We start from the raw sequence: 27,512 nt of genomic DNA, 5'->3' as shown, positions 1-27,512 counted from the left end.
CATATATCACCATTAAATTTTGCGTAACCATCGTAATTGACCAGAGAAAAAACATAAATTATTTAAACTCATTTTTTTCTTCTTGGGGCTGTTATCCATCATTTCGTGTAGTTTACATGATGAGAACTGAACCTACAATACCCTATCATAAATTGTACGTCTTTCCATTTTACTACTGGAACCCGTATGTGGCCCAACATTTTGACTTCTTTAGGTAGATAGTTTACTTGATAAGAACTGTTCCGTTTAATTTTTTTTTTTTTTTTTTTGGCAAAGTGAAAGGCTATTTTCTTTCTTTGTTAATTCCTTTTAGTCGATGGCGAATATCGAGTTCTTGAAGGATTGATTCTTCAAGAAGAGTCAGATTGAAAAGTTCGTCTTTCTGCCTAAAGGTCGAATCTGGTACCAGTTGAAACAAACAAGAGTCAGTGATGTTCCAATAAGCAGGATGGTGATTCTTGTCCTGCTTACTGGAAATCTAAAGTGGTATAGTCTTTAGTGAAAGAATCGGATTACTAGTAGTACTAATGTGTCCTATCGTTTCAAATTTTTCGTGGGTGGGATTGCTAAAATGATTGTTTGTATTCAGCAATCTTTTTAAGTATGTTAAAACGTAGTTTCTTAGAAAATTTTGCGGGTGACACAGTTTTATTATCATAAAACACCTGCGAGCTCTGTCGGAATTGGTGATACCCTTGGGTTGGAAAGACCAGAGTTAAATTCCCGCCTAGCAGTTGAGAAATAAGACTTAAAAGGGCTTTTCAACCAAACGTGAGTTAGCTGGTCTCACATGAATGGGGTAGAGGTTTACATCCTCTTCGAATCGAATCCAACCTCAAAAATAGGTCCTGTTTTTTATACTCTTTCTCACCTATGGTACAACACCATTTACGTTGGATCCTCTTTAGTTCTCATCGTGGGTTGTAAGTCATGGTTTATTTATGCCGTATCTGTAAAAGCAAGCTCATCAGTCACTTCTAATTGTACCTATGTTAATGATGATAAAACCAGTGGCGGCTCGTGTCTTGAAATCGTGGGGTGCTGCAAAATATACATACACACTGTAAGTACAGTGTATACGTGTTTGGATAAAATATCAAAATTATGGTAAAAATTAAAAAAAAAAAAATTAAACATGAAAAAATATTGTTTATTATCGAATGAAATTATACAGTTTAGTATAATTCAAAATTACTTAAAAATAAAATCCATTCCTTTAATTGTAATTAAAGGAATGGATTTCAATTTTTGGACATTAGAATAAATCCTTTAATTGTAATGTTCAAATATTTAAAGAGACAGAGTAAACACAATAAGCACTACGAACACTCTACTACTGGCGCAAACTGCATATAAACAACAGTGGAACAGCGTGACGGACAGTGCCGCATTACGCTAATAGCTCGCATCTCACTATGACGTGCATATGCTTGCGCGCGTAGCAATATGACACTCTGGTAAACACAATGCTACGAGATGAATTTTAATTATTTTTTATACAAAATAAGAGAATTGTATGGGATTGTTGATGATAAAATTAAGTATTATTACAAGCAAATATAAATAAATTAATAAATATATTTATATATTGAGAAAAATTGGGGGTACTGCAGTTCCGCAGTTCCTATGCACGAGCCTCCCCTGATTAAAACGTATAATTAAAATATATATTAGGTTAAAATATGTTTAGCATATTATGCGACATTTATCTTGAATTATATAAACCCTATTAATAGCTGCTCTTTGCAAATTCGCATTAATGAGAAGCGAACCTCTGAAACAAAGAACCAAGGTCTTGGTATTCTTGCCCAATTGTATTGTGAATGTCTACAATGATAATGGAGTGCGCCTTCCCCCAAACTATTGAACGTTACCATGTTTCCTTTGAAGCTCCATATAGCATAAGCAAGTACCCACTAAAGTGGTGGATGTCATCGAATAAGAACTCATGAAAAGCAGACTTTGTATGGCTGACACGTCATTTCCCTTATGGCTAGCTAGTCCTACGAAAAGTGTTATGAGAGCGCGCGAGAGACAGCACTTTCCGGACTATCAGGCTGACTGACTTTACTCGGACTTGATGTATCCAACTGTGCCCATTAAGTTTCCAGATAGTAATCGCACATAAAGGGGCAACACGAATAACAAGGAATAGGGATGCAAGGTTTTGGTGGTTATTCTGCCTTCTCACATAGATTAAATAAGGAAGGAACCCTGTCTACTTAAAATGCAGCTAATAAAATTTCATGGGTTCTCGTAAATACACAACTACGTCACAGAGCAGGGACTGTAAAGTGGAATTAATATTACTTGAATGGAAGGTTTCAGAGACGAACTGTAGTACATTTATTATTGAGATAAAAATATGCGTATTGGCTTTATTTGTCAGTCGTTTCCTTATTCAGACAAGAGATAATAATAAATATGCACAAGATATAGTTTATTTCTCTTGTTCGAATGAAATCTGTTGTAAATTCTGTGAAAAGAGATAGAAAGAGATGGATTGAATTAACTTAAAAGCAATTCTCAATGACCTTTCATAAGTGGCAAGATAATTTTACAAGCTATTAATCTTTTTATTTGAGATGGACAGAATATCAAAATCGTTCTGTGGCGTCAAGTCGGGGAAATGGAAATGCTAAGTGTACATGCATGCATTCAAAATGGCCTGCTCGAGTGACCGAGTAGATAGTCTCAATTTTGCGAGAACAGTTGATTTTGAATCAGACGGTGGCATGGATGTTTGCGAAAGTCATCAGTTGGAAAATGATTTTCGTCATCCGGTGTGAGACCATCATCCTATTTAAGGTCGGAAGTATATTTTAAAAGTATACACTGTTTGATCTGTAGATCAGCGTTCCGTATTTGAGAACTTTGCTAATCGTATCAGTGACCATCCTTTGTTGTAAGTCCAATTTTTCAAAAGCTTCAACAAGTACATTATCATTAGTTTCTGTTACAGATTTGTCATTGTGTCATCCTCAAGATACGTGAAACCACACTTGTCGTTGTCAATTGAAGATGATATTGCTGACTCCTTATATATGTGAAGTGTATTAAGAAGATTGCAACAAAGATCATCAATTATTTAAGGAAATCATTTTTTTTCCATCCTCGACATAATTAATTAATCAAAAATATCATATAATAGATTCAGTGAAAAACAAATGCCAGAAATAGCCATCCGATATTTGAGAATCATATTCAAAAATTATTCAAGATGATCATCATTTCTTCGCTATTTTTGGAGGTCGAACAGGTCCTACTAATCGTAGAAAATAAGATTAACACCTTGATCTTTTAATAGGAAACTGTGACCAGCTGATGGACTAGAGATAAACCCACTTACTGTTTCGAAGATTTGTCTGTAGTCATCCATTTGTGAAGAACCTTCAAACATTACCTGATTATTTACAAAACACTACTATAATGAAATCAATTCTACAAATCTCTAGAAATACATATTTGATATGATTCATTGCTTTCTGTATATTTGAATATATGCATCTTCCTCCTTCTCATTTCTATCACAAAGCTTAAAGATTCGCATCAATAACTGATAAATCATCATTTTCCCCCTAAATTGCTGTATTTTAAGTTACAGTTTGGTATTTTAGTTTATTTTGAAGTAAAAAATAAATTCGACGTTCGTTTATAATCATTTTCCCAAGTTCAAAGCCTAACTAGTATAACAAGAAAATTAGATTATGAGAGGAGACTACCGGTCAAGACGTCTAGAAACGTCAAGGTTATCATGGATGCGATGCATATTAAGATTGTAATATCGTTGATATTACATTGAAATATATGATGGATACGAAACTTATGAGGATGCGTATTTGATCCATAATGACCGGTAACGTGGCTAGCAAAAAATTCTAAGGGAGTTTTTCTACGCAACTAGCAAAAGAACGAATGATTACGGGAGGATAACTCTGCTGAATCGAGATGATGCAAGAGTGACCAAAGAAGTTATTGTGGAGTGGTTCGGTGATCATTTTGCTAAGGTGGTTCATATGGCAATGATACTCTTCTAAGGAAGCAGGAGTTGAGGAATCAGTACTTCAAGTCAGTTCCTTGAAGGTGAATGAAGTAGAAGTCTATAATTGTTTAAGTCATTTTGATGTGAATTGGACTAGATGAATTTGCCAATTTGCATTTCTTCATAAAAGTCTTGGAGAGAGAGTGGTTAGGAATATAATACAGGATTGCTTGGATAAGGAAATGATTATGTATAGAGGCCAAGATGGTTTGTTAAAGGGAGGTCTTGCTTTACTAATTTGCTTACATTTTATAATACGATGACTACAATTCTGGATATAGGCGATTCATATACGGTGATACTTCTGGATCTTGCATAGGCATTTGACATGTTACCACATGATAAATTGGTGTGTAAATTATGGGAAATGGGATTAGATAATCATTTGGTTGATTGGATAAGAACTGGCTTTCTAATCGATATCAAACTGTGGTGTAGGTGCCATGTCTCTGAGGAAGAGGGCTACCAGTGGAAGGCTCCTGCAGATTTCCGTTCTAAGACCATTGCTGATAAATTTGTTTATTAATGATATTGCGAGTGGTTTGCAAGCGGATATTCAGCTGTTTGCAGATGACGCTAAATTGGGAAGAGGGATTAGGAGGGCGATATGATTGAAACGTATACATTGTTAACGGATACTTATCAAATAGATAACTAGGATATTTTTCAGAGGGTTGAAGGAGGGAAGGGGATAGAGACAAGCGGTCATTCTTGGGAGTTGCATAAAGGTGTAGTGCATCAGAGTGCGGTAAGACTTTTTTTTGTATGAAAGTGGTTGGTGAGTGGAATGTTTTGCCGAATGAGATGGTGAGTGCACAAGCATTGAACCAATTTAAAATGAGGTATGATAAGCATTATCTCTGTTAGAATGCATCTTGCTATTGCCTCCCTTGGGGAGTCTTGACTCCAGCAGGTGTTGTATAATAATAATTTTGTTTCCATACTACTTTTGTATTTCACATGGCATTCGCCTCATACACACACACATCTAGGTGACAAATTTTTACTTACTTAATCTTCCTCTCTCTTCTACCTTTACACTGTCGAGGTTTTGTAGACCGCCCTCCATTCTTTCCTATTTTGTGTGAGTTTTTTGGTTTGTTCCATTTTACTTCTCTCTCTTTCTCAAAGCCTTTTTAACTTCATCTTCTCATTCGAACATTCCACGTTCCGTCCGTAAACCTCGCCAGGTCGTCATCCTATAGTTCCGTTCGGTTTGGTGTCTGCTTTGAAGTCTTTTAATCATTTTCAATTCGATCTCACAGGTGAATGGCATAAAGAGTTCTAGCATAGCAGAGGTGCCCGTCTTTGCAGCGTCTACCATTGAACTTCTTCCACAACAGCGATACTCGCTGTTGTGGAAGAAGATCAGGCTACTTAATATTTTGGTTACCCTACTTTCTGAGACGGGAACAATGTATTTTTCCCCCACTCAGGTTTCTCCCACTACCCTCCTCCTTTTTCAACCGGGCTTGGGGACCGGCTATGGCTGAATTAGATGACAAATAAAAATAATATTTTACGGTGTACGGTAATTCAGGATTTTTTTTTTTTTAATTTTTAAGGATATTATTTAGTATTATTGTGAGAGGGCACTCGCCACATAAACCACTGTCTCCATCTGCATACAACTGTACCCCATAGTATTTTAAGTCTGTAAATTTATTAATTCATCTCCTAAAATGACAACTATTTTTTGCAATCACATACATATATTCTTATTTATTCGGAGCATAATAAAAATCCTACTTGATTATGAATGTTATGTTATTTCTGTTTTCTATTATGTAAGCATTTAGCATATACACTAGAGGAGATAACTTTTAATGGTCATTCCTGATGTATACCTAATTTCACAACAAACCATCCTATACATTAGTCGCTTTTAAATTTCTAAATGATGTATTGCACTGCATTAATGTCCCATTTACAACATATAATTGTAGAAGTTGGAAGAATTTGTCTCCGGTACCTTCTCATATGCCTTTTTCTGATCTACAAAACCTAAATATACAGAATCCTGTTTTATTCCTATGAGTTCTCGACTATTCGCATTAAAAATAAGAATCTTAAAGTAGCTGTTACATATAATTCAAAGCTTCAATCAATATACAGTTAACCCTTGAACAACGCGGGGATTAGGCACGCCGACCCCACGCGTTGTTCGACAATCTGTGTATAACTTTTGCCTCCCCAAAAACTTAACTACTAATAGCCTACTGTTGACCGGAAGCCCGATTAACACCAGGGGCGAATGCTGGTCTTGAAATTCAATCTTGCTCTTGTTATGATTCAGGGAATGAGAGGTGTGATTGAAGTATGGTTAGCGGAATAATGAATTACTGACTGTTTAAAACTATGTACTGTGTTTAGAAATTTATGCACAGTTAATCATACAAATACAACATTTATTTTACAAATGATATTCTATCTTTTTCAATTTAGCTATTTGAATACAAATTCTACCCTACAGTTCTTCTTTATGAACTAGTCAATAACATCGTCATAAAAAGTTGGTTGTAATTTAATTTTCCCAAGCAACACGCACACTTGTAAAGGCTGGCTGAAGCTCACTGGCTAGAGCTATTTTGACTGCGTATGGCCCGTGTTTAAGCAACAGGGTGAGATGACGTGGAGGGAGCGGAAATGGCTATGCGCGCACATGAAATCACAGTGCTGAAGCGAGGACCTGGATGCTCCCACAACCGAGCAAGCCAAGGTAGCTTGACTAGCGTCGGCCTTCGATACACAACGCAAAGCTCAATTATTGTCGCGCAAGCTTAAAACGTCTTCTGTCTACATAAATAAAAGCCTAAATGATGTGCTTATAAATGCATGCATTTATTAACAAATAAATATTACTTCTTTCTCAATTAATGGGCTTGTGCAGTAAGCATAGCAAGCGTGGAGAATTCGCCACTGATATAAATATAGTACTGTATTTATCGATACCGTAAGTTTACGTCGTCTGTTTACAATATAAATCGAATGTCTGTTAGTACCCATATTAATATTGTCTTATATGATACAAAACGCTGTACATGTTATACGTATTACTAATACTAGACATCAAAAATGAAATGATAATGTGAAAAAGAAATTATTCATATTTATTTACAGGTAGAACGATTCATTTTTCGTTCTTTTTCAGAACTATTTCTTTGCGCTTCATTTCATTTCAATGCTGGACGTTCGTGTGAGGAGAGGGGCAGAACTGTCAATTGACCACCACCTTGTTGTCTGCACTCTACGGCTACAAAAACTAAATGCTACCATCAACGCTGGTAGACCTAAGCAGCTATACCGCGTGAAATGGGAGGCATTGGAAAATGAGGCTGTAAGGAAGAAATTTACAGATAACATCACCTCCAGGTTCAAAGAGATTCTCAGACATACTGCAAATGAAGAGGAGTGGAAGCTGTTCGGAATAGCTGTCACTGCCTCTGCACGCTCATGCTGTGGCAGAAAGCGGCTCGGTGTGGCGATGGCCAGTGAGCAAAGGACACCTTTTTGGAACTAAGAGGTCCAAAAAGGTTAGGCAGGCCTCCTTTTTTCCTGGCAAAAAAGGAGGCCTGCCTAACATGGCTTAGGGTCAGGTCACCTGAGATGCGTTTCCGGTACACTGAGGCGCGAAAAGCTACTGCTGAGGCAGTAAAGACAGCAAAGCAAAAGGCTTGGGAATCCTTAGGAGAAAGATTAAACTCATCCGATGCAAATGCAAACAAGGTATTCTGACAGACTATCTACCACCTTCAAGGGAGGAAATTGTGCACAGCAAGGGCAATTAAGGCCGCTGATGGTGCACTTTTAACAACCGAGAGGGATATCCTCCACAGATGGAGGGAATACTTGGAAAGCCTTCTTAACCCGGATGGCCTGGCAGTTCAAGACATTCAAGTGGTGCAGATCAGGGCGATGACTAGTCTCATAGCAGAAGAGGTCCATTTAGCAATAAAATCGCTAAAATCGAGCAGGACTGCTGGTGATGATGAAATTCGGCCAGAAATGCTAAAAGCCAAAATTGAGATGGTGCTCTCTGGCTGACTCATGTGCGTCAAGCTGCTTCGATATCTGAGCCAGCACCAAAACAGTGGCAGACAGGCATAATAATGCCAGTCTTCAAGAAGGGAGACCAGAGAGATTGCAGCAACTATTGTGGCATCTCTCTGCTCAGCCTGCTGGGGAAAATATATGCTAGGTGCTTGGAAAGAAGGTGCAAGAGCATAGTTGAATCAAAGTTCCAAGAAGAACAATGAGGCTTTCGTCCTGGTTAAAGCACAACTGACCAAATCTTCACTTTAAGGCAAGTCTTTGAGAAATCTTGGGAATATGCCAAGAATGTCTACACATGTTTTGTGGACTTGGAAAAGGCATATGACCGGGTTCATTGGGATAAGCTTTGGCAAGTAGTACAGGAGTATGGAGTGGATGGCTAACTATTAGCTGCCATGAAGTCCCTGTATGAATCCCCGGAGTTTTGTGTCAAGGTAAACAGCACAAAGTCTGAACCTTTCACACTCTTTGTTGGTCTCTGCAAAGGGTGTGTTCTGTCACCCCTCCTTTTCATAATATTTATGGACTGGATTGATAGACACAGCCGAAACAGTGAGAAGATGTAGCATTGGACGTCTGCTTTTTGCAGATGACCTAGTTTTACTTAGCTCTTCCACAGATGACCTCCACTGGACCCTGGATAGGTTTGTAGCTGTTTGTGCAGAAGCAGGGATGAAGATCAGTGTGGCCAAAACGAAAACATTTGTGGTCTCAAGACAACCATCCCAGTGCACTTTATATGTGAGTGAAGTCCCACTGAGGCAGGTGGAGAAGTTTAATACCCTGGGGCCATATTCACGAGTGATGGAAAGTGGGACATAGAGCTTGATACTCGAATCGGCTCAGCAAGCGCAATATTGCTTGAGCTTGGCTGTTCGGTAGTATTGAAGTTGGAGTTAAGCCAGAAGACAAAGCTGGCTGTCTTCAATACAGTCTATGTCCCCATCTTCACCTATGGTCATGAGAGTTGGGTAATGACTGAAAGAATGCGCACACGAATCCAAGCGGCTGAAATGAGGTTCCTTCGAGGGGGTTGCGGTGCTGACACGACTTGACAGAGTCAGAATTCTGCAATTTGAGAAACCCTCAATACTCAACTGCTGCTTCTCCGCGTTGAGAGATCACAGTTACGATGGTACGAGCACCTGGTCAGAATGCCACAAGAGAGGCTCCCTAAGCAGGCCCTCTTTGCCAAGCCAAAGGGCAGGAGGCCATGTAGAAGGCCAAGGACTCGCTGGATATATTATATCCAAAACCTTGGGTGGACATATCTGGGAGTCCCACCAGAACACCTGAGCTTGGTGGCGGAGGATCGTGACCATTGGAAGTCCCTCTTGCAGCTGCTGCCCCCACAACCCAATTAGGAAAGGTGGGCCTTGAAAATGGATGGAATGGATGGATAACGATTCATGCATTGATAACAAAGAAGGAGCAATGTGATTGTTTTATATTAATAAATGAATCGTTATAAAATTATTTTATTTTAATTTATTAGATAAATTTAACTAATTTATTAATAACGGTTAATTTTATGTAGTGATTATTTAATACTGCATCTTTACGTTTGTTTACATTTCTCTCTGAGAATGGCGCCATGTACGGTCTGTAAGTGTTTGTGCGAGTAAGTTTTGATAAATCTTAACTTTTTATAATAGATTTGTCACAGTGGCGCACTTAGGATTTGATCTTGGAGGGGGCCGAGTACTCAAGATTTAATCTTAAGGGGGGGGGGGGAGACTAGCACTCATGATTTAATCTTGGGGGGGGACGAGTTGGGTAGACGATTTGAGAATACACACTACGCATTGCATACGACCTATGATTGAGCATCTGTTGTGATCTCTGACCTGGCTCGGGCGAACATAGTATCGCCCGAGCACTACTTCGTTCGACTTGCGTTCACAACAGCTGTGCTTTCCGGGAGCCAGAGGGTATTCCCACCTTATGTGACCGCTAATTCGTAAATAGTATAGAAATAGAAGACACAACATAAATAAAAAAAAAAAAAATTTAATTAGGAAAAGATTTTTGGAAAATTGTGTAGTTTTTTTTTTTTTCTTTTTCTTTTTGGGAGGAGCCAGGGCCCCTTGGCCCCCTCCCTGGGTGCGCCAATGGATTTGTGTATACTTTATGGTATTAAATGATAAAATAGACTAGTATTTTATGCATTCACGACATACCTAACTTTTATTTATTGAAAAAAATCCGCGTATAAGGATCTGCACAGTTCAAGGATCAACTGTATATCACATTTTGACTTGAATTCGTTGTTTTCTGTGATGATTAATTTAGGGAAATGTATAAAATAGAAGGTGAAGTATAAAAAATGGGAAGAAAACAATGACGAAATGGATGAAAATATAAAACAAATATTATTTATTTCATACGACAGAGAATGCGTCAAAAACACGTATGGTTGTATGACTCCCCTTTCCCACTGCAAATAGCCATTTTTTAAATCATTGTGCTTGAACTGAAGCAAAATAATTTATTCGAATGTAAACCATGTTTGACAGGTATGAGTTTGACATCTTGTATTATTTGACATTTTTTTCTGATATTCACACTTGATTCTTATTGAAAATAAATTGGAATTTCAATCGTTTTTTTTTTTTTTTTGGTAGAAAATTATTTTAATTTGCACCGCTTCGTCTGGTGTTTATCAATATCCTAGCGGAATATTCAAATACAAATATAATAATGGAAAAATAGCGACAATTACAACGATATTTTCTCAATAATTTTTGTCACAGCCAAATTGCATTTCACATCCTTTACTCTTCTCCCTAGGGCAAAGTAAATTTCATTGATGAATATTTCTTTAAAAGAAGTTTACGGAAACTAGTATGCCATACTAGTTTCTGCAGGTAAGCTAGTTTCGCTAGTCGAATGAACTTTTCCGGTTTGTTTAGACACTAGAGCAGCTGTTCTAACTGGAAATTACTCGAACTCTGTTCAACTGAGTCACCTGGTCTCAGGAGGGAACATACAGACGGAGAGGACAAAAAAAGACGTTTAGCAAATATATGAAGAATTCTTATCACTTCCCAACACTCGTTTCCGAATGCTGGGATTGACCCAAATCACGTGGGTAGATAAACCCATCGCTAAGCTTTTCTCAAACTGTAAGTCATTAGGAAGGTGGCAGCGGGCCACTTCCTGCCTTATGCCCGGTGTCACCCGACGGATAGGTCATAAATTGTGCTGTCCTCTTTACTGGCAGAAGTTTAATGATCTACCTTCTTGCCTACACATCTCTTGCGAGACCTGTCTGTACCGTGCATATAGGTTACGTATGCTACAGGATGTGCCACACAAGATTATTTTTTTTAGTGCAGAGGAGTGTGAAAAACGTAGTCAGTTCTTGTTTTCCCGTGCTCTCCAGTTTATTTTACCTTCTTTGTGAAGGTATCTCTCTCTCTCTCTCTCTCTCTCTCTCCGTCAAAACGAAGGTGAAGGTGGAAAAAAAATTTAACATTTTTAGAAATAAAATAGAACTATTTCAGGACATTTTTCTTCCTCTTTTTTTCTTATTAAAATCGCTTATTTTTTCGAAAGTTATCCAGCCACTGCTAGTTTTGTTTTTAATGTTTAATAGCGTTATTATTTACTTTCTGGTAATGTCCAGAAATAACTTTTGTCTTCGTAATATTAAGTTAATTTTTCTTTCTTTCTACTTATTTACTTTTAGTAATTCTGCAGGAATTTTCATAATATTTTCCTGACATTATGATTAGGTTGGCTATCGTGATTTATATTTCTATGAATTAGTTAATCCAATAATTTGCATTACTTACTTAATCCAATGTTCAGACTTAACTCACCAAGAATGGCTTATCTATTTTTAAATTTACATAAGCCATTTTAGACTTGTGTAGTCTATTATTGTTGTTTACAACATAATTTCCTACTTTTTCATGTATTTCCCAACTACTAACATGATTCCGTTAAGACCAAAATTTCAAGTAATTGGATAATGTGACCTCGACGAACGCCGTGTGGTCAATCCCGCATTTCACTTGGTTTTTTTTTGCGAGCGAAGCCTTCTGCTACAAAAAATCGCAAGGTTGCACTTGACCGTTTCACGCAGTATGACAATCACGAACATCTGTGTCCAGGGTGGGATTCGAACCCGTAGCTTTTTTGAGTGGAGAGAAGATACGCTAACCACTCGGCCAACCAAGTCGACATAAATTCAACTAAAGATCTAAATACTTATTTTCATTCATGTCAGCCAGAAAGAGCAAAGCTTTATTCTTTATCATTTCAATAGGTTTTTGCCAAATTTTGTCACTCAAATTGGTTCGATTACAAGCAAAATTGAGAGAGCTCAACGAATGAGGGTCTCAAATATATTTTACTAAAAATAGAAATCAGTGCAGAAAAATAGCATGTGTAACAGACAAAACAATCGAACAAGTGCTTAATACGTTTTGCAAAACACACATAAAAAAAGTGTGTTGTGTGTTTGGTGTTGAGTTCCCGTCTCTGCTTGTTAATGCCCACGTCATAATTAAGGCAGTTTTTTTTTTTTTCCTGCAAAACAGACGAACCGATCTGAACATATGTACAGCCGCTACGTAAAGCGATTCATGTAATGGCTTTAATTTCCTTCACGTTAATTCTAAACAACACAACACAACACGTTAATGGAAATATAGTATTCATATCTTACTTCTCGGTTCGTTAGACAGCTGTGCAGTTGAATTCTTACGAAAAGCTTTATTATTTTCTTATTATTTTTTACAAAATCTTTCCAACCCAAGGTACGTTCAGACATACAACAGGGACCATAATACAACTGCATCAAAATTGGACATATCAAAATTGTAAATATTCTTGGTAATGCTAGCTTGCGACGGTGAAACGTCGGCTTGTAAATATTTAATCTGATTAGCGAATTATTTATTTATATTCCAGTAACACGTAATTTTTTTTTAAATAAATAAAATATTGTGATGAGTGAATGCAATTGAAATTTTCTTTTTCTATGTGGCTTCCACCCACGAAAGGTTTATTCAAATAATGCAGTGGGTAAGCTAAGCGTGTGACAGTTTTAGTTAAAAAGATATGCTTGAAAATGCAAAGCAAGAAATTATAAAACATCGAAGGATGCGTGGATCGATGCCAAGTACCAAATCATGCTAGAGAAGGAAATCCCAGGTGCATGAGGATAAAATACGCAGTAAATAAATCCGCTAACGCCTTGAAGAAACGGTTAATGGTAGCTTTGTCAGATTGCATTTCGAGTTACGACAATAAATAGCTTAAGAACTGTTTGAATGAAAGAAATAATGAAGCAGCAACTACTTAAAAAATATTTGTGGGAAGGGAATTTAGAGAAAAATGTGTTGTGCATGAGAAGGTTGGAAGATTAATAATTATGATAAGGAAGGTAATATTAGATTGTGAAAGAAAACTAGGTGTACATGCATTCATCAAGCCCAAATCCTAAAGGATTATTTATTTCGACTACTACTGTTATTTGATACTTGAATTTACTATGCTGGTTATAAAGGCTTGAAGACACTTGAAAATTTTCGAGGTTGTCTCTAGAGTAGAGTTCTCCAGTTATCTAATACCTAGCTTACTTGACCCATAGTACAAATGCACTATACATTTATAGTGATGGGATTTACATTATTATTATTCGTAATGGGATTCATTAAAAAATAAAGAGGCAGAATAACTGATGAATGTAGATTACACATGGATTGGAATGATGTGATTTATGATACTGAACAGGAAATATATAGCGAAAAGCATAAAAGAAATAAGAGATTGTAGAATCGATGTAAATGCAGGGAAGGGATATCAATGCTTTAAAAATGAACTCAATAATACAGTTTCTCAGAAAGCCGACGCCAATACTGAGCCAGAAAATTGTAGTCCAGAACTACAAGTATTTTAAGATATTAGTGGACTAGAATTAAGAATTACATTGATTGTAATACGAAAATTACAATTTACTATTATTTATTAGAATAGAAGGCGTCCATGAAGAGGAGTGTGCTTATTTCAGTAATCTATTTTTATGATTCTTATTCGTATTTCATAATCAAGTAACAATTTCACTGCGAATATCCTTATCCCTCCAAATTGAAATGTTATTGGGCAAAACATCACTTGATTTTGCTAAAGTGTTCGTGGAAATAAATAATGGGAAGCTACTGCATAAAGTCGAGGCACCGGGAACGGATAACAAGTTGGTTGCATGAGAAGAATGGGACTGGTTGACAGAGTAGTGCACGAAGATGCAGAATCAAATATATAACAATGAAGGTTGCCAGCGTGGTTTCCGAATTCTACTTTGTTTTCCTGTTGCTTAATTTGTATAGGATTGTTAAAAAGCAATGTACAGAAGTTTCTCTATAAAAGTCTATAGACTACTATAAAAGAGGATTCGGAATGAATGACTATAATATAATATAGTTTTCGTCTTCTGGAAGAATAATTGATTTGTTATTGTAGGTAGAAAAGAATGGATGACAATCATTGTTTACAAATAGAAGATTTGCCATTTGGGCTCAAGACATTGGATTTTTCCTTCTGCAAACGGCCAGAAGAATATGCGGTTATCAGCCATAATATGTTGGTCTCTCTGCCTTAGTTGCTTCGGCCATAATTTAAAACAGCAAAATCCATTTCAAGAGAATGCAGCCTGTCTGTATTAATATTGGTGTGATTGTATTATAGAAAACTGGAGAGACACTTTTTAGGAATTGTCGATAGTTTGTTTCGGATTTTCAAAGCAACTGTAACATTCTTGGACTTTCGTATGATACTGGCTAACTTACCTTCAAATGAAAATCCTGATAAACGTTCTTCTCATCCTAGACGACATTCGAAACCGAAGGGCATCATCGAAACCGACTGGACTACGGAGGCTCTATGGATAGAGAGTTGAAGTTCGAAGTGTATTGCAAAAGTGGTAAAGACAGTACAAACAATAACTCCGACATTGAGATAGATATTGATAAGTGGGGATAAGAAGGTTATTCTTTCTTTATATAATACTGATACGACATGCATATTCCCGTACTTAGCGTTAGTAGTATACAAGTTATAACTGATGTAACTGTGTTTGAGAATATTATTGAAATTTGAATTCTTATAAAAATTTGACGAGTTGGTTATTTTAATGATTTTAATAGACATTCTGTAGGAGAAAATGACAGACAAATACCTCAATCCTGTGGGCCCTAAAACTATATATATTACTATAGGAAATTATAAGTTCTACGGTTAATTTCCTTGAGTTGTCAGATTAAAAACTCGAGTTTCCAAGAGGGAAATCCCCCTACCATGCTAGAGATCCGAACCTAACGCTAATGATGCAAAAAACGTCATTTCCAAAAGGCTACAAAGACATTTTGTATGCTTTTCCTTATTATCTTAGCGTGTTTGTTTTATTTCTACTTTTGCTATGCATATTCTTTCAGTTTGTTAATGTAAAAATTTTTTTGCCTGTTTTAAAGTCGTCTGTCTTACGAATCTGTAATTAAAATTACGCCTGGGACAACCAGTGGACAATATTAATTCACTATTAACTGTCTGTGAAACAAATACTATTAAAAGCTACTAGTATTAAATCCGTTTAAATGCTTGAATACTGCGTGTTTAACATAGCGACCTCTGAAAATTGTAGAGTACTTTGCAAAGCAATTTTCAAACAAAATGAGCCACCCTATTTGTGTTATCATGAAACCACGACTGTGGTTAGGATTAGTAATCTGTTATAAAAAGTTCATAGCAGTAAAAGTTTCATTTAGTTTATCTCCAATTGGTTCAAGATATTTCTAAGTTTCTTTTTTTGTTATTAATTGGTTATTTCCTTGAAGCGTTAAAGAAACAATTTTCTCTTCCTTGACGAGAAAGACATGTGTTCAAAATCCATCTAAGCCATGAAGAACGTGTATATTGAATGTCATTTCAACAAACTGAAAGTGAATTAATCAGTTTGAAGTGGAGGTGACAGGATTTTCTCTCCCAGGAACTTTTTCATTTTTACAAGAAAATAACAAACCATTTAATGTTATGCAGTGGAACAAAGTTGGTGGACTGTGGAGTGACATTCTACAGTGAGTTCTCCAAATGTATAGAGCTATCAAATATAATAATAAAAGACAGTACACTTGTCTCGTGGTCAGAGATTCCTTAGAAGTATCTTAATTGGTATTTGTGTTAAACATGATCTCTGATTCATTCACCTGAGATTCTTGTCAAATCAGATTTAAAGAAAATTAGTTGATTAGGCCAAAAAACTCGTAGGGAGTTATTTCATTATGCAACAAGCAAGAAAGAGAATGATTAAAAGATTGTAATTAGTTTAAATGTAGTTTTTATGCAATTAGTAGGAAAGTAACTTCAGTAGCGAGAATAATTGAATTATTCAGTGACATGTCTAGTGTTTTAATATCTGGTGAAGAGGAATAAGTAAGAATTATCGCAATTTAAATGCAAATACTGCAGCGAAAGTTTTTCTCTGTGGCTTCCGTCCATGAGAGGTTTTGAAAAGCTCTCCTTCATTCATACTGTTGGCAAGAAAAAATGCTAAGAATTTTTATTCCATTTTTATATACATTATTGTATTTTTATTTATTTTTACATGGAGCCTTTTCAATCCACTTCAACTATTCCATAACTGCAGAGGTGGTCTAACTCCCCCCCCAAAAAAAATCATCTAATGCCTTTTATTGAACTGCCCATTCAGTCTCCAAAAGTTAGATTGGACTAAAACGGCCTCGCCTACTCCCTATAAGGGAGTAGGCGAGGCCGTTTTAGTCCAATCTAACTTTTGGAGACTGAATGGGCAGTTCAATCTTCACTGGTAGCCAATTAGAGGTAGCTACCCCAAGATTATCACTAATTATAAGCGAAATCCGACGAAGATATGACTGCCACGTGTCGCCATCTCGCGGGCCCTAACCTTAATACAATATGTTATTATCTGAAATTGTATGCGTTCTGCGATCGATTTTCTTATGTATTATGGGACGAAAAATCCTACTTTCATGGAGAAAAAACCTGCTTACTCGTGCCAGAGATCGACTATCTCGGGAAGCGATCGAAGAAAGGCTTATAAAAAGTTCCTTTAGTAAGTGACTAGACTAGAACTCAAGTCTTTCTTCGGGTGTGATCTCACACGGGGGGAAGAATACCATTACTAAATGATACAATTCATTGTCATTATTACGAGTGTTTAATTTGGCAGGGTGCCAAATCAGAGAAAAGCGTTCAAGATAGATTCGAAATATATGCCACAATAAAGGTTGCATATCTCGCTTCATCTGTTTCCTCAGAGGTCAAATTTTTGTTCTTCAACCACTTATCATCATCAGTTTAAATCCTTCAAACATAATTACCTAACAATTCATCTTTTTTTCATCCCTTTTAACTAATCTTATACAGAAGTGTCGGGGTTTTCTATCCCAGTAACTTTCCCTCCTCCAGCCACAATTTGAGGCATTTTCACAAATAAAAATACCAGTAGAAAACTAGCTCTCATACTTATACCTAACTTTCATATTTTTCCAATTTTCTCTGAGCATAAAAAAGACAAGTAGTTGCTAATAAATATCCATTCACATTTGAAATTCAAATCTTCACTAGCTTCTCTCATTCTCTTTTATTCCATCCCTCTTATAGATCATAATTCCCCAAGCAGTATATCTGTTCTAAAAGCAACCTCCTCTAATTTCATAATGTTGAAGAAGTATTGCATACTTTCCCCCATGGCTGTTTAAATCACAGCACGATAATTAGTTCAGACTAGTGAATTCACCTTTAGTAAAATGCAAATAGGTTTTTTTACTGGCCGATTAATTTAAAATCGGTCGCATATGTGTTAAATATCAGCATTTTTTCTTTTATACTGCAGAATCGGGAGAGCCCCTACTGACACCTTACCAGCTCCTAGCTTAATAAACCAATCTAATGATTTTCATTTCTTCACAGATAGGGCAAGTTTAGGAATGATTATCCTGTCCCTTGTTTGCAATTCGCGAGAATATTGCGACATTTGTTTCTCTGTTGGAAATATCTGGATTAAACTGGGTTATTCATTCTGATACCGACATGGCTTTTTTTATCCAACAAATAGGAGTCAGTCTACTAAAAGAAACCATGCAATTAGCAACTAATACATTGGCCTAATAGTTTTAGTTGTTTCATCCGTAAATACAAGCAATCTAATCCTCATTCGCGCAGTCTGCATCGTTCTCATATGAACGATGAACTTTGTCGTTGTTTTTTCTTTAACAATAAAAAAATATTTCAGTGCTCTTAATTCTTTTCATATTATAAGGTGAGATTATTTGCCATAATAATTGACTTGCCAATTAAAAGTGTGTGCGTGTGCGTATGTGTGAAAAAGAAATTGACTCCATGTTCATTTTTTCTTATATATAGAATGCAGAAGATGGTAAAAAGATTCGTTTTTTTCATATTCATGAATTCAATATTTTTTTTCAAAGCTTTCTTTTACATTTCTGTGGGTGGTAGAAGAGTTTCATCTTCCGCACTTTAATCATTCTGCTTAATTGGTTTGAAAAAGTAACACCTTATGATTATGTATTCTGTAGCAACTATCTGAGTTCTATTATTTCGTAGTAGAATTCGACTATAAGATGCAATAATTGGTTTACTTTTTCCTGTTCTCTAAAATATTAATATTCGTATCGGTTAGATGTTTGTGAATGAAGGTGAATTTATTTGAGTCAATGACAAAATTCGTTTTTTTCTAGAAGTAATTCCTGTCCAACCCGACCTCACGCAGAATGTCCTGAACATTTCTCCTCACCTCCTGGGACATGTAGCTTCTGAGAGTGATTATATTACTAATGAAAAAGCATCTTTAAGTGGATTGGGATGCAGTTCTATCACCCCTTTGCTTGCCGCTCATTACCCTTCAAACATCTCACCTAGTCCTGCACAAAGTAGAGTTCCTCTTCTAGATGCCCAACGATCTCAGACGCCGAGTTCAACAGGCAAGCCTCCCCATACCGGGTCATGTGCATCTGTACTGTCAGCATCTTCTTCTGGTAAGGCATAAATTTCTTAGTATTTGATTGTAAAGAGAATGCCAAGTCAAGTGATGTTACTGTGTATACTTTTTCATTTCTGAGAAACAAATACATGCTTAGATTAAAATATAATAAAACTCCGAACTACAGTCTTTAAGAGTGCATAATAAATCTTCAAACGTCTTCTCAAAGAACTAACAACATTCTTTAAGCGCTAACGTTTTGGGAAATCCGTCCGCTGGCCTTCGATAGATCAAAAGGATGATTACCCTTTAAACCTGATCGTGAATTGCATACATTATCTCACTTAAATAAAATGAAAGCATTAATGCGGTTTTCATGATCATCATTTGGCCATTTCTACTACTTCACAAGAAATCAGCTCATTTTTGAGTTACCAGTCTTTGATATTGATCATTTACTAACATACCATTAACAAACGCTTTTCATATTCATTCTCAGGATTTCACACTTGATTCAGTTAATATTTTTGATTTCTGCCATGCATTCTGGTTGGTTGATAAAGAAAAATTTTGAACAAATCATGAGCATCGCGATAAGAAATCCATTATCTCCCCTTCTAGCAAATTGTTATTTAAATCGTTGAAACGATCAGCCATGTTTAGTTATATATCCTCAACCATATTCGTAGATTTTAGTAATTTTATTACTGCAGATATTTCGACAAGAAACTAACGGGTCATCATATAATTACAAGGCAAAGGATTTGTCATTGTAACAAAGAATGTTAATCCTATTTACAGAGATGAGCCACGTGCCACCTAGTGGATGATTCAATAAAATAAGATTACAATTAAGGCCAAAATTTAAAATTAAGTAAGTGAATTAAGTAATTTGAAATAAAAGTAAGTTTAATTAGTTAGTGAAATGATAGTATTATATTAAATTAAATTTTAAAATAATAATTAAAATGGGAAAACACTATTGCTTATTATTTATGAAGATGAGGCTCTTGCAAATCTTGACGATAGAGAGATATCTATTCCAATTTAAATTTGGGTGGTGTAGAAGTGCTTCAGTACTCTCTTTAGTAACCATTCAAACCTAAATGTATCCACCGATATAAAAGGAGAGTATTGTACCACAGGATATCGTGGTCAGTATCCATTCCATGATGAGCATGGCCAGATCTTTCAGGTTTATTGATGTTAGCTTTTAATATAAGATTACTTTGGACAAACAGGACGTTCTGTTGAAAAACTACTACAAGATCACCAGTCTTATACTGGTATTCTTGCTGTCAAACACAAGAACATACCTGAACCACTATAAGACACCAATCTTATATCGCTATATGTAGTCGAACACAAGAACACCAAAACGACTATAAGAATACAAGTTATATTGGTGTTCTTGTAGTCGTTTTTCAACAGAATGTCCCCTTTGTCCAAAGTAGGATCTTATATTAACAGTAATAAACCTGAAAAATCTAGTCTTGCTCAGTATGGAGTGTCCACTCCATACTAAGCAAGACCAGATATCTTTGTATATGATATCCGGTAGTCCAATAAGCGCCTTTTACATCAGTGCAGGTATGAGTTTGAGCGGTTATTCTACACCGCACAAATTTAAATCGGAATGACTGTCTCTCTGTTGCCAAGATTTGGGAGAGTGTCATCCTCATAAATGGTATTTTAATCATTTTAATTAATTATTATTTTTTAAATTTAATTTAATGCTTTGCCATTTTATTATCTAATTAAATTTAATTTTATTTCAAATCACGTAATTTTAAATTTGGGCCTTAATTGTAATCTTATTTTATTGTAACCATCCACTAGGTTGCATTCGGCACGTGGCTCAGTTCAGAATGTAGCTTTGTTTTGTGATTATGCTGATGCATTGATGATGACCAGTTAGTTTCTGGTTGAAATATTTGCAGTAATCAAATTACTATATCTTGAGAATACGTATGTCTAAATACATGTTATCATGCCACAAGTTCCATTAAAAATTCGTCATGTTTGTGGATGCATTTTGTCGATGACACTGTTACCATTTGACCCCGCTCTGAATAAGAAATAAAGAATTCCGTCAGGAGATGAATAATTGCTATGATCGACTAAAATTTACTTCTGATCAGCTATCCTTCCTGTGAGGAGGAGGATATTTGTCTTGCTCATCTGTACAAGAGTTAGAGGAAGAGGTCTACTACAAGATCTGATAAAGGTCTGATACAAGAGGTCTACTGTTTGTTTATGTCTGGCACCATAGTGCAATTAGGATGTGAGAAGGTAGAAATAGGTAACCGATGAAGTTGCGACCAACAGCCTTATGGAAGGACTGGAAAAGACTTGACTTCCATTTAAGCAAGAGGCAAGCTTTTTTACATATGATACCATTATGAAGTCTGACTTGAGTGTGCATATCATCCTCTGGCAGGAATGAAGGTACGCATTCCAGCAAGGATTATTTTCATTATTTGGCCGAGCGAGATGTTTGGATTAAGAGAGCGAAAACAACTTTAGATCACGAGGAAAGAGGCATATAAATCTATAAATCATCCCGTTGGCGCCGTTGTAATGGTATAGGACATGAGTAAAAGAACAGATCGAACTGTAGAAATGGAGTGGAAAAGGCTCTGAACAGTTGCCAAGAAGAGAGTAGACATCTGCAATGTATTCAGAGGGAGAGCTGGTTATGTAAAGGTCAGGATGTTGGATGAATGAGGAGTATTATTTTGGTATTCTGGTAGGTAGGTGTACAATTTTATTAGATCATTACTGATCGCAAATAGTTTGCCTTCGCTTCCAGCTTGATCTGTGAAATTAGAGGACAGAGGAACTAGTTTGAATTATAAACACCAGAAGTCTCCAAGGAATATTTCACTGTTTGTATAATTAAACTATATGTGATAAACTTTCAGAGATAATGAATCGAAGAGGGCATAATCATCTTACTTCGGAGAGTAGTCAGGTCATTAAAGGAAGGCAACAAAGTAATGCAAGGCAACCAGAATAGATTATATAGATAGGATTCAAGGTTTAAGAAACCTTTGGTGTAGAACGGAATGCCAAACATGACATAGTAGATATTCCATTCTTCTTACAGAAGCCATCGCCCAGGGTGTAGTTTGGATAGATGAGGTGAAATGTAATATGTTGTCAATAACGTTCAGTAAGAAATAACAGATCGGTTTTTAATGCTTGTAAGTAGTGGTGCACTTTGTTAATTCGCACTGAGGCCACGGATGTTGGTGAAATGAATGTGGAAATTATTATTTTTTTGTTTTGTTTTGGCTTGAAATTTGGTTGTTTTTAGGGATTTTTTACTATTAGTGATTATTATTAATTTTGCAGTTCGTAATAAACTAATGACCCAATGTCTAGTAATTAACAGGCATAGCATATTGATCTTAGAGCCCCAGTTGCTTCAGCCGTAATTCCAAAACATCATTACATGCAATAAATGATCTTCGCTTTAAATTCCTAACAGTAATGCCTTCTTTCAAGCTGATATATATATACATGTATATAATATACATTTGTATAATATACTATAATATTTGTAATATACATTATATAATATACAATTATATATAATATATAATATAATATATATATATATATATAGTAATTATAAAAAAAACTTTAATTATTCTTTACTCTATTTCGTTTCATCAAAATGTCAAGTCAAAAGCGAAATCATCAGAAAACATTTATAGGTATGTAGAAACTTGCACCCGCCAGTATAGGAAGGTCTGATACAATTTAAAACGAAGCGTTCAGTCCTAAAGGGAACCATCTGGGCATCTTTAAAAACGCATGCTGTTGTTGGCAAAATTAGGATGAGTATTTCATAGATATGTGACTGTTATTATGCACTTATATATTTCGTTGATATTGTGATATGTACCGCTGCTATATTAGTTATTGCTGGATATGGTGTAGGCCTATCATATCTTCTTGCAAAAACATGCGTAAATTAATTTCATCTTTCCAGTTGCACTTTATTTTTGTATCCAAATTTTGTTGAGATTTGGGTGGTATTTTTTGTTGATGAGTTTCTGCAATCTTTCATACCTATAAAAGGGCCTACGTGGTGCATGGAGGAACGGTACTTTTGCGCCCATCGGATGGAAAAAGCTTAAGTTCGGTTCTCGTCGTGACGAAGTGCGCGCGCGCGCGCGCGTGTGTGTACAAACACACACACACACACAGTAGCGCACTCAGGATTTAATCTTGGGGGGGGGGGGGGGGACGAGCTTAGTAAACGATTTGAGAATACACACTACGCAGAGGCGTGGCTAGAGAGGAGAGGAGGGACGGCACTTTGAACCTTTTGCAGTTAATTCTAATATACAGTCTCGAGAATTCATTTCCAAATATTGTAATACTACTGCGAATTTTCCTCACAATTGCTATAGGTGTTGCTAGTTGTGAGAGGAGTTTTTTCTAAATAAAATAGATTAAGAATTACCTACATTATTATGAAATAGACTTCGCCAATATCATCGACGATTTTGCTAACAGAAAAGCAAGAAAAATAACATTTTAGAATGTTGAAATTAAAGTTTTACTTCAAAAATAAACATAGTGTATTAATTTATTTCCTTATTTTTTTGTAGTATTTTTGGTGTGTATTGAGAGGGGCGGCAAAAGCTCTAGCTACACCACTGACACTATGCATCGCATACAATTCAACCTATGACTGAGCATCTGCAATGATCGCTAATTCATAAGTAGTATAGAAATAGAAGACACAACACAACACAAATAAAATAAAAATGAATTTTAATTAGGAAAAGTTTTTGGAAAATTTTCTAGTTTTTTTTTCTTTTTCTTTAGTGGGGGAAGACCCTTTCCCCCCCTCTGGGTGCGCCACTGTATATATATATATTTCCATTTGAAGGTGAGTTACCGATCTCATACTGAAGTAGTAGGGTTTCACGTGGAAACTCGGGGTTTTAATCCCGCATACAGGTAAATCGGCCTTAGGAAACATGTAGTTTACAAAATAAGTGGTGGTAGACAGTAGATGGCGGTGTGTGCATAGATGATGGTAGCAGCAGTTCTGTGTAGTTGGTGGATTAAATGGTGGAGATGGGGAGTTGTAGAGTGCCCTCCTGCAATGAATCCTTGGAGGTGTCTCATAATAATAATAATAATAGTGTTTCTCTCTTAGCTGTTCCAATATAAATTTATATTGAAACAGCTTGAAAAAAAAAAAAAAACATTGAAATTTATATAATTGTGGAACTGTAAAATCCATATGATCTGCTATTAGAATGCTTGTAGTCCTACCAGAAGACAAATCTGTAACTGCAGGAAACTGGATAAATCCTTGATCTTTAGATATATTGATAATGATATTTTAGAATTTTAGCTGTTTTGGAGATTCATTTGTGAGATGGTTACAGTTTTCTTATAGTCATAATTATGATACATTCCTGATGTGTATTTTCCAACAAGAGTAACTATTATGATAATACTACATAATGATAATATTCCTAATTTTCTGATATAAATTGTAGCAGGCTAAAAAAAAAGTTGCTGTAAATATCATTCTTTGATTTCATGAGACTAATTTAACAATGGCTAGCTTACTCCCATCTCATTACAGTTTCTCATGAAGTCAAAAAGACAAATTGAAAATCCTGAGAAACAGTTCAGTAATGAGGGTATGAAGCGCCTGTGGCAAGTATCTAACTCCCCCCCCCCCCAATCCCAAAATGACAAAATGTTTGAAAAATTTAAATGTAATAAGTTAAATTTTACTAAATGCAATATGTTAAATAGTTACTATTAACCCCATCGAAATGAGTTGGAGTGTGTGCAGAATTTGTGTGTCTAAAGCAGCGTATTGCCGAAATTTAAAAATACAACATAAAATAGCAGACTTATATCTATTTATTTATTTTTATTTTTTACATTTTTACGTTTTGCACCCAAAACTAGTTGCGTCCGTGGCGGGCGCCTCTTTCGCTGCACCCTCGTTACGGCACTGCTGAGAAATCTGTTAGAAAGTTGTGTGACCGTGATTTTTTTCTCCCCTTCAGAAACATTCTTATGAAGATTAGACCTTCTCTCAGAAAATAGGTATATGTACTGCTACTGATTTCTCTCTGACATATTGCTTATCTGACAAGCTGGGTTCACTTCAAGAGCGTATGGTGCCATTTCAGTCTTCATTTACTACTGATTGAGTAAATGAAAATCTTTGTGTAATTGAGAAAAACAAACAGTGAGTGAAATGAATGATGTTTACGACTTTTTTTTAGGGATTTCCCATCCATGAACAAATGCTTCATAAAAACGAGCATTTCGCTGGTATTATATTATCCGGCATCTGGATATAATACCAACGAAATATCAGCAAATAAGTTAATAAATATTATTTTCTTATCATTCTGTGTTTTCATCACTGCCGTGAAAATAAATAACATGTATTGTGAACGCAAAGCTTTTCGTTGCTTTCATTAGTACTGCTAATTTTTGAGTCCTAAAAGCTTCAAATTATATAATAAAATAGTATAGATGAAAATGTTATGGTCATGCTAAACATAATGAACAGTACAAAAAATAAGCCACGGGAGTGACAGCTGTGATGAAATAGGTGAAATAAGACGAGGACAAGTTAGATAAACAGGTTAAAAGATATCTGAGAGAATTTTTTCCCTGTGTAGTAAGTAAAAGGAAAGAATAACATCATAGGATAACCACAGTAAATACAGACAGCAGAGAAGTGTCGAATGGTGTCAATAGCTGAGTTTAGTAATTATTATTAATGCTGACCTCCATGGAGTCTGAGACTCATCATGGGAGGTACATACTATTGCACACAATGCTCATTCCAACTGTACTTTAAACTGATTCAATGTGTCTACAGTGAATTCATGGCATGTAGTGAATGAATTTGGTGAATGTTTTTAAGGATAGATGTGATTAGCTACCAGTAATTATACTTTTCAGGGCCCTCCCTTAATGATTCTCTAGAGATGCCTAATATAATATAATACAATACAATATAAATATATTATAATTTCCTAAAATATTATTATGTGGTGCCTCCAATGGTGGAGGTGCAGAACTCATTACAGGAGGTGAAGCCAATTCACTCAAGATATTTATTATTATTAATGCCAGTCCTCCATGTAGTCAAAGACTCATTGTGAGATTTGCACACTGTCACACTCAAAGCATCAAACCATTCTTATATGGTGAATGCAGCTGCATTCACAACACTTTCAAGCAATGTGTTCCACTCTTCATGCAAAGGACCAGCTCTTCCCTCCTTGTTCTATCCTCCCTATTATTCTATAAAAAATTTTTTCCATGTTAACTTGGTAACAGCCCCTGATCAACTTATATGTCTCAATCATATTCTCTCTCTATCCCCCCCTCCTAGACACAGAGGCTTTGCAAATTTCATTCTGAGGGAATGGAATTTACAAAGCCTTGATGTGTCTTCATATCTCACATTTCAAAGACCAGTTACAACCTTCATGAATCTCCTCTGTACCCTTTCTGACATATCCTCATCACAACTAGGTGATTAAATTCATACACAATAATCCATTATAAGGCCTTATCAAGACCTTATAATGGAACCTTGCTATTTTTGTATGTCAAGGTCTTCTGCATCATTGCTTGAAGAAGGGCCCTAATCCAGTGTGATGATTTCACAACTAATGCAGTGTGGGCCCTGAATTTCAGGTCCTTGTCCATAGCCACTCTCAGATCTCTTCTACCTCCTTCTGAGTTTCCCCACCAATTATATACTTTGCATCCCATCATTGCTTATCAAATTTCAGAACCTTACACTTTGCAATATTTAACTAACAGTTTCACTTACCTGGTTGAACTATAGACAAGCAACTGTTTGCATCATCTGCATCAGTTACATATCTCTGGTTATACCCATCCCAATATCATTAATACACAAGTTGAACAACAGTGGTCTCAAAACAGATCCCTGTGCCACATCACTAATGACTTTTCTCTTTCAGGATTACTACACCCAAATTTTAAATTAGCTGATACCTATCTGATAGCCAATCACTTATCAGACTTAGTCTGTAATCCAATCTCATCCATTTCAGTTTGGTTACCACCTTGTTGTTTTGCAGGATATTGCAGAAAACTGTCTATATCACCTTCTTAGGCCTTCTTCAATTGTCATTTGAAAGCCAAAAATAAATGTGGGTTGTGCCCACATTTATTTTAATATTAAAAATGAATGGCAAGTACACAAAGATCGAACTTAATAATTATTTTCTTGGGACTTATTTTAACCTGGATGTCCATATTGAGATATGGATTTTTTTTGTGTGTGCTGGGCTAGCTATTCATTAAAAAAGGGATGGTGAGTTAACATTCCAAGAACGCATTTTCTTTCAGTTGAAAGGACAAACACACAAGGACCTGAACTTT

The 27,512-nt window shown here is 36.0% G+C and overlaps 1 protein-coding gene across 1 annotated transcript in view; it reads left to right on the top strand.

The window, feature by feature from the left end:
- Positions 1-27,512, top strand: part of LOC150096330 (netrin receptor UNC5C-like) — a 164,343-nt gene that overhangs the window by 77,736 nt on the left and 59,095 nt on the right. Inside the window, exon 4 of the mRNA XM_090409032.1 lies at positions 18,841-19,137. Within this exon, the coding sequence (XP_090265158.1) occupies positions 18,841-19,137 (297 nt within the window). The remainder of the gene's footprint in view (positions 1-18,840; positions 19,138-27,512) is intronic.

This window comes from Typopeltis vanoorti, chromosome 19 (genome assembly GCF_054136105.1).
Source record: "Typopeltis vanoorti isolate ZY-2024b chromosome 19, IOZ_Tvanoo_1.0, whole genome shotgun sequence".
In the NCBI taxonomy this organism is placed as follows: domain Eukaryota; kingdom Metazoa; phylum Arthropoda; class Arachnida; order Uropygi; family Thelyphonidae; genus Typopeltis; species Typopeltis vanoorti.
The sequence above is the reverse complement of the archived record's forward strand: the minus strand, read 5'-3'. Positions and strand labels throughout refer to the sequence as shown.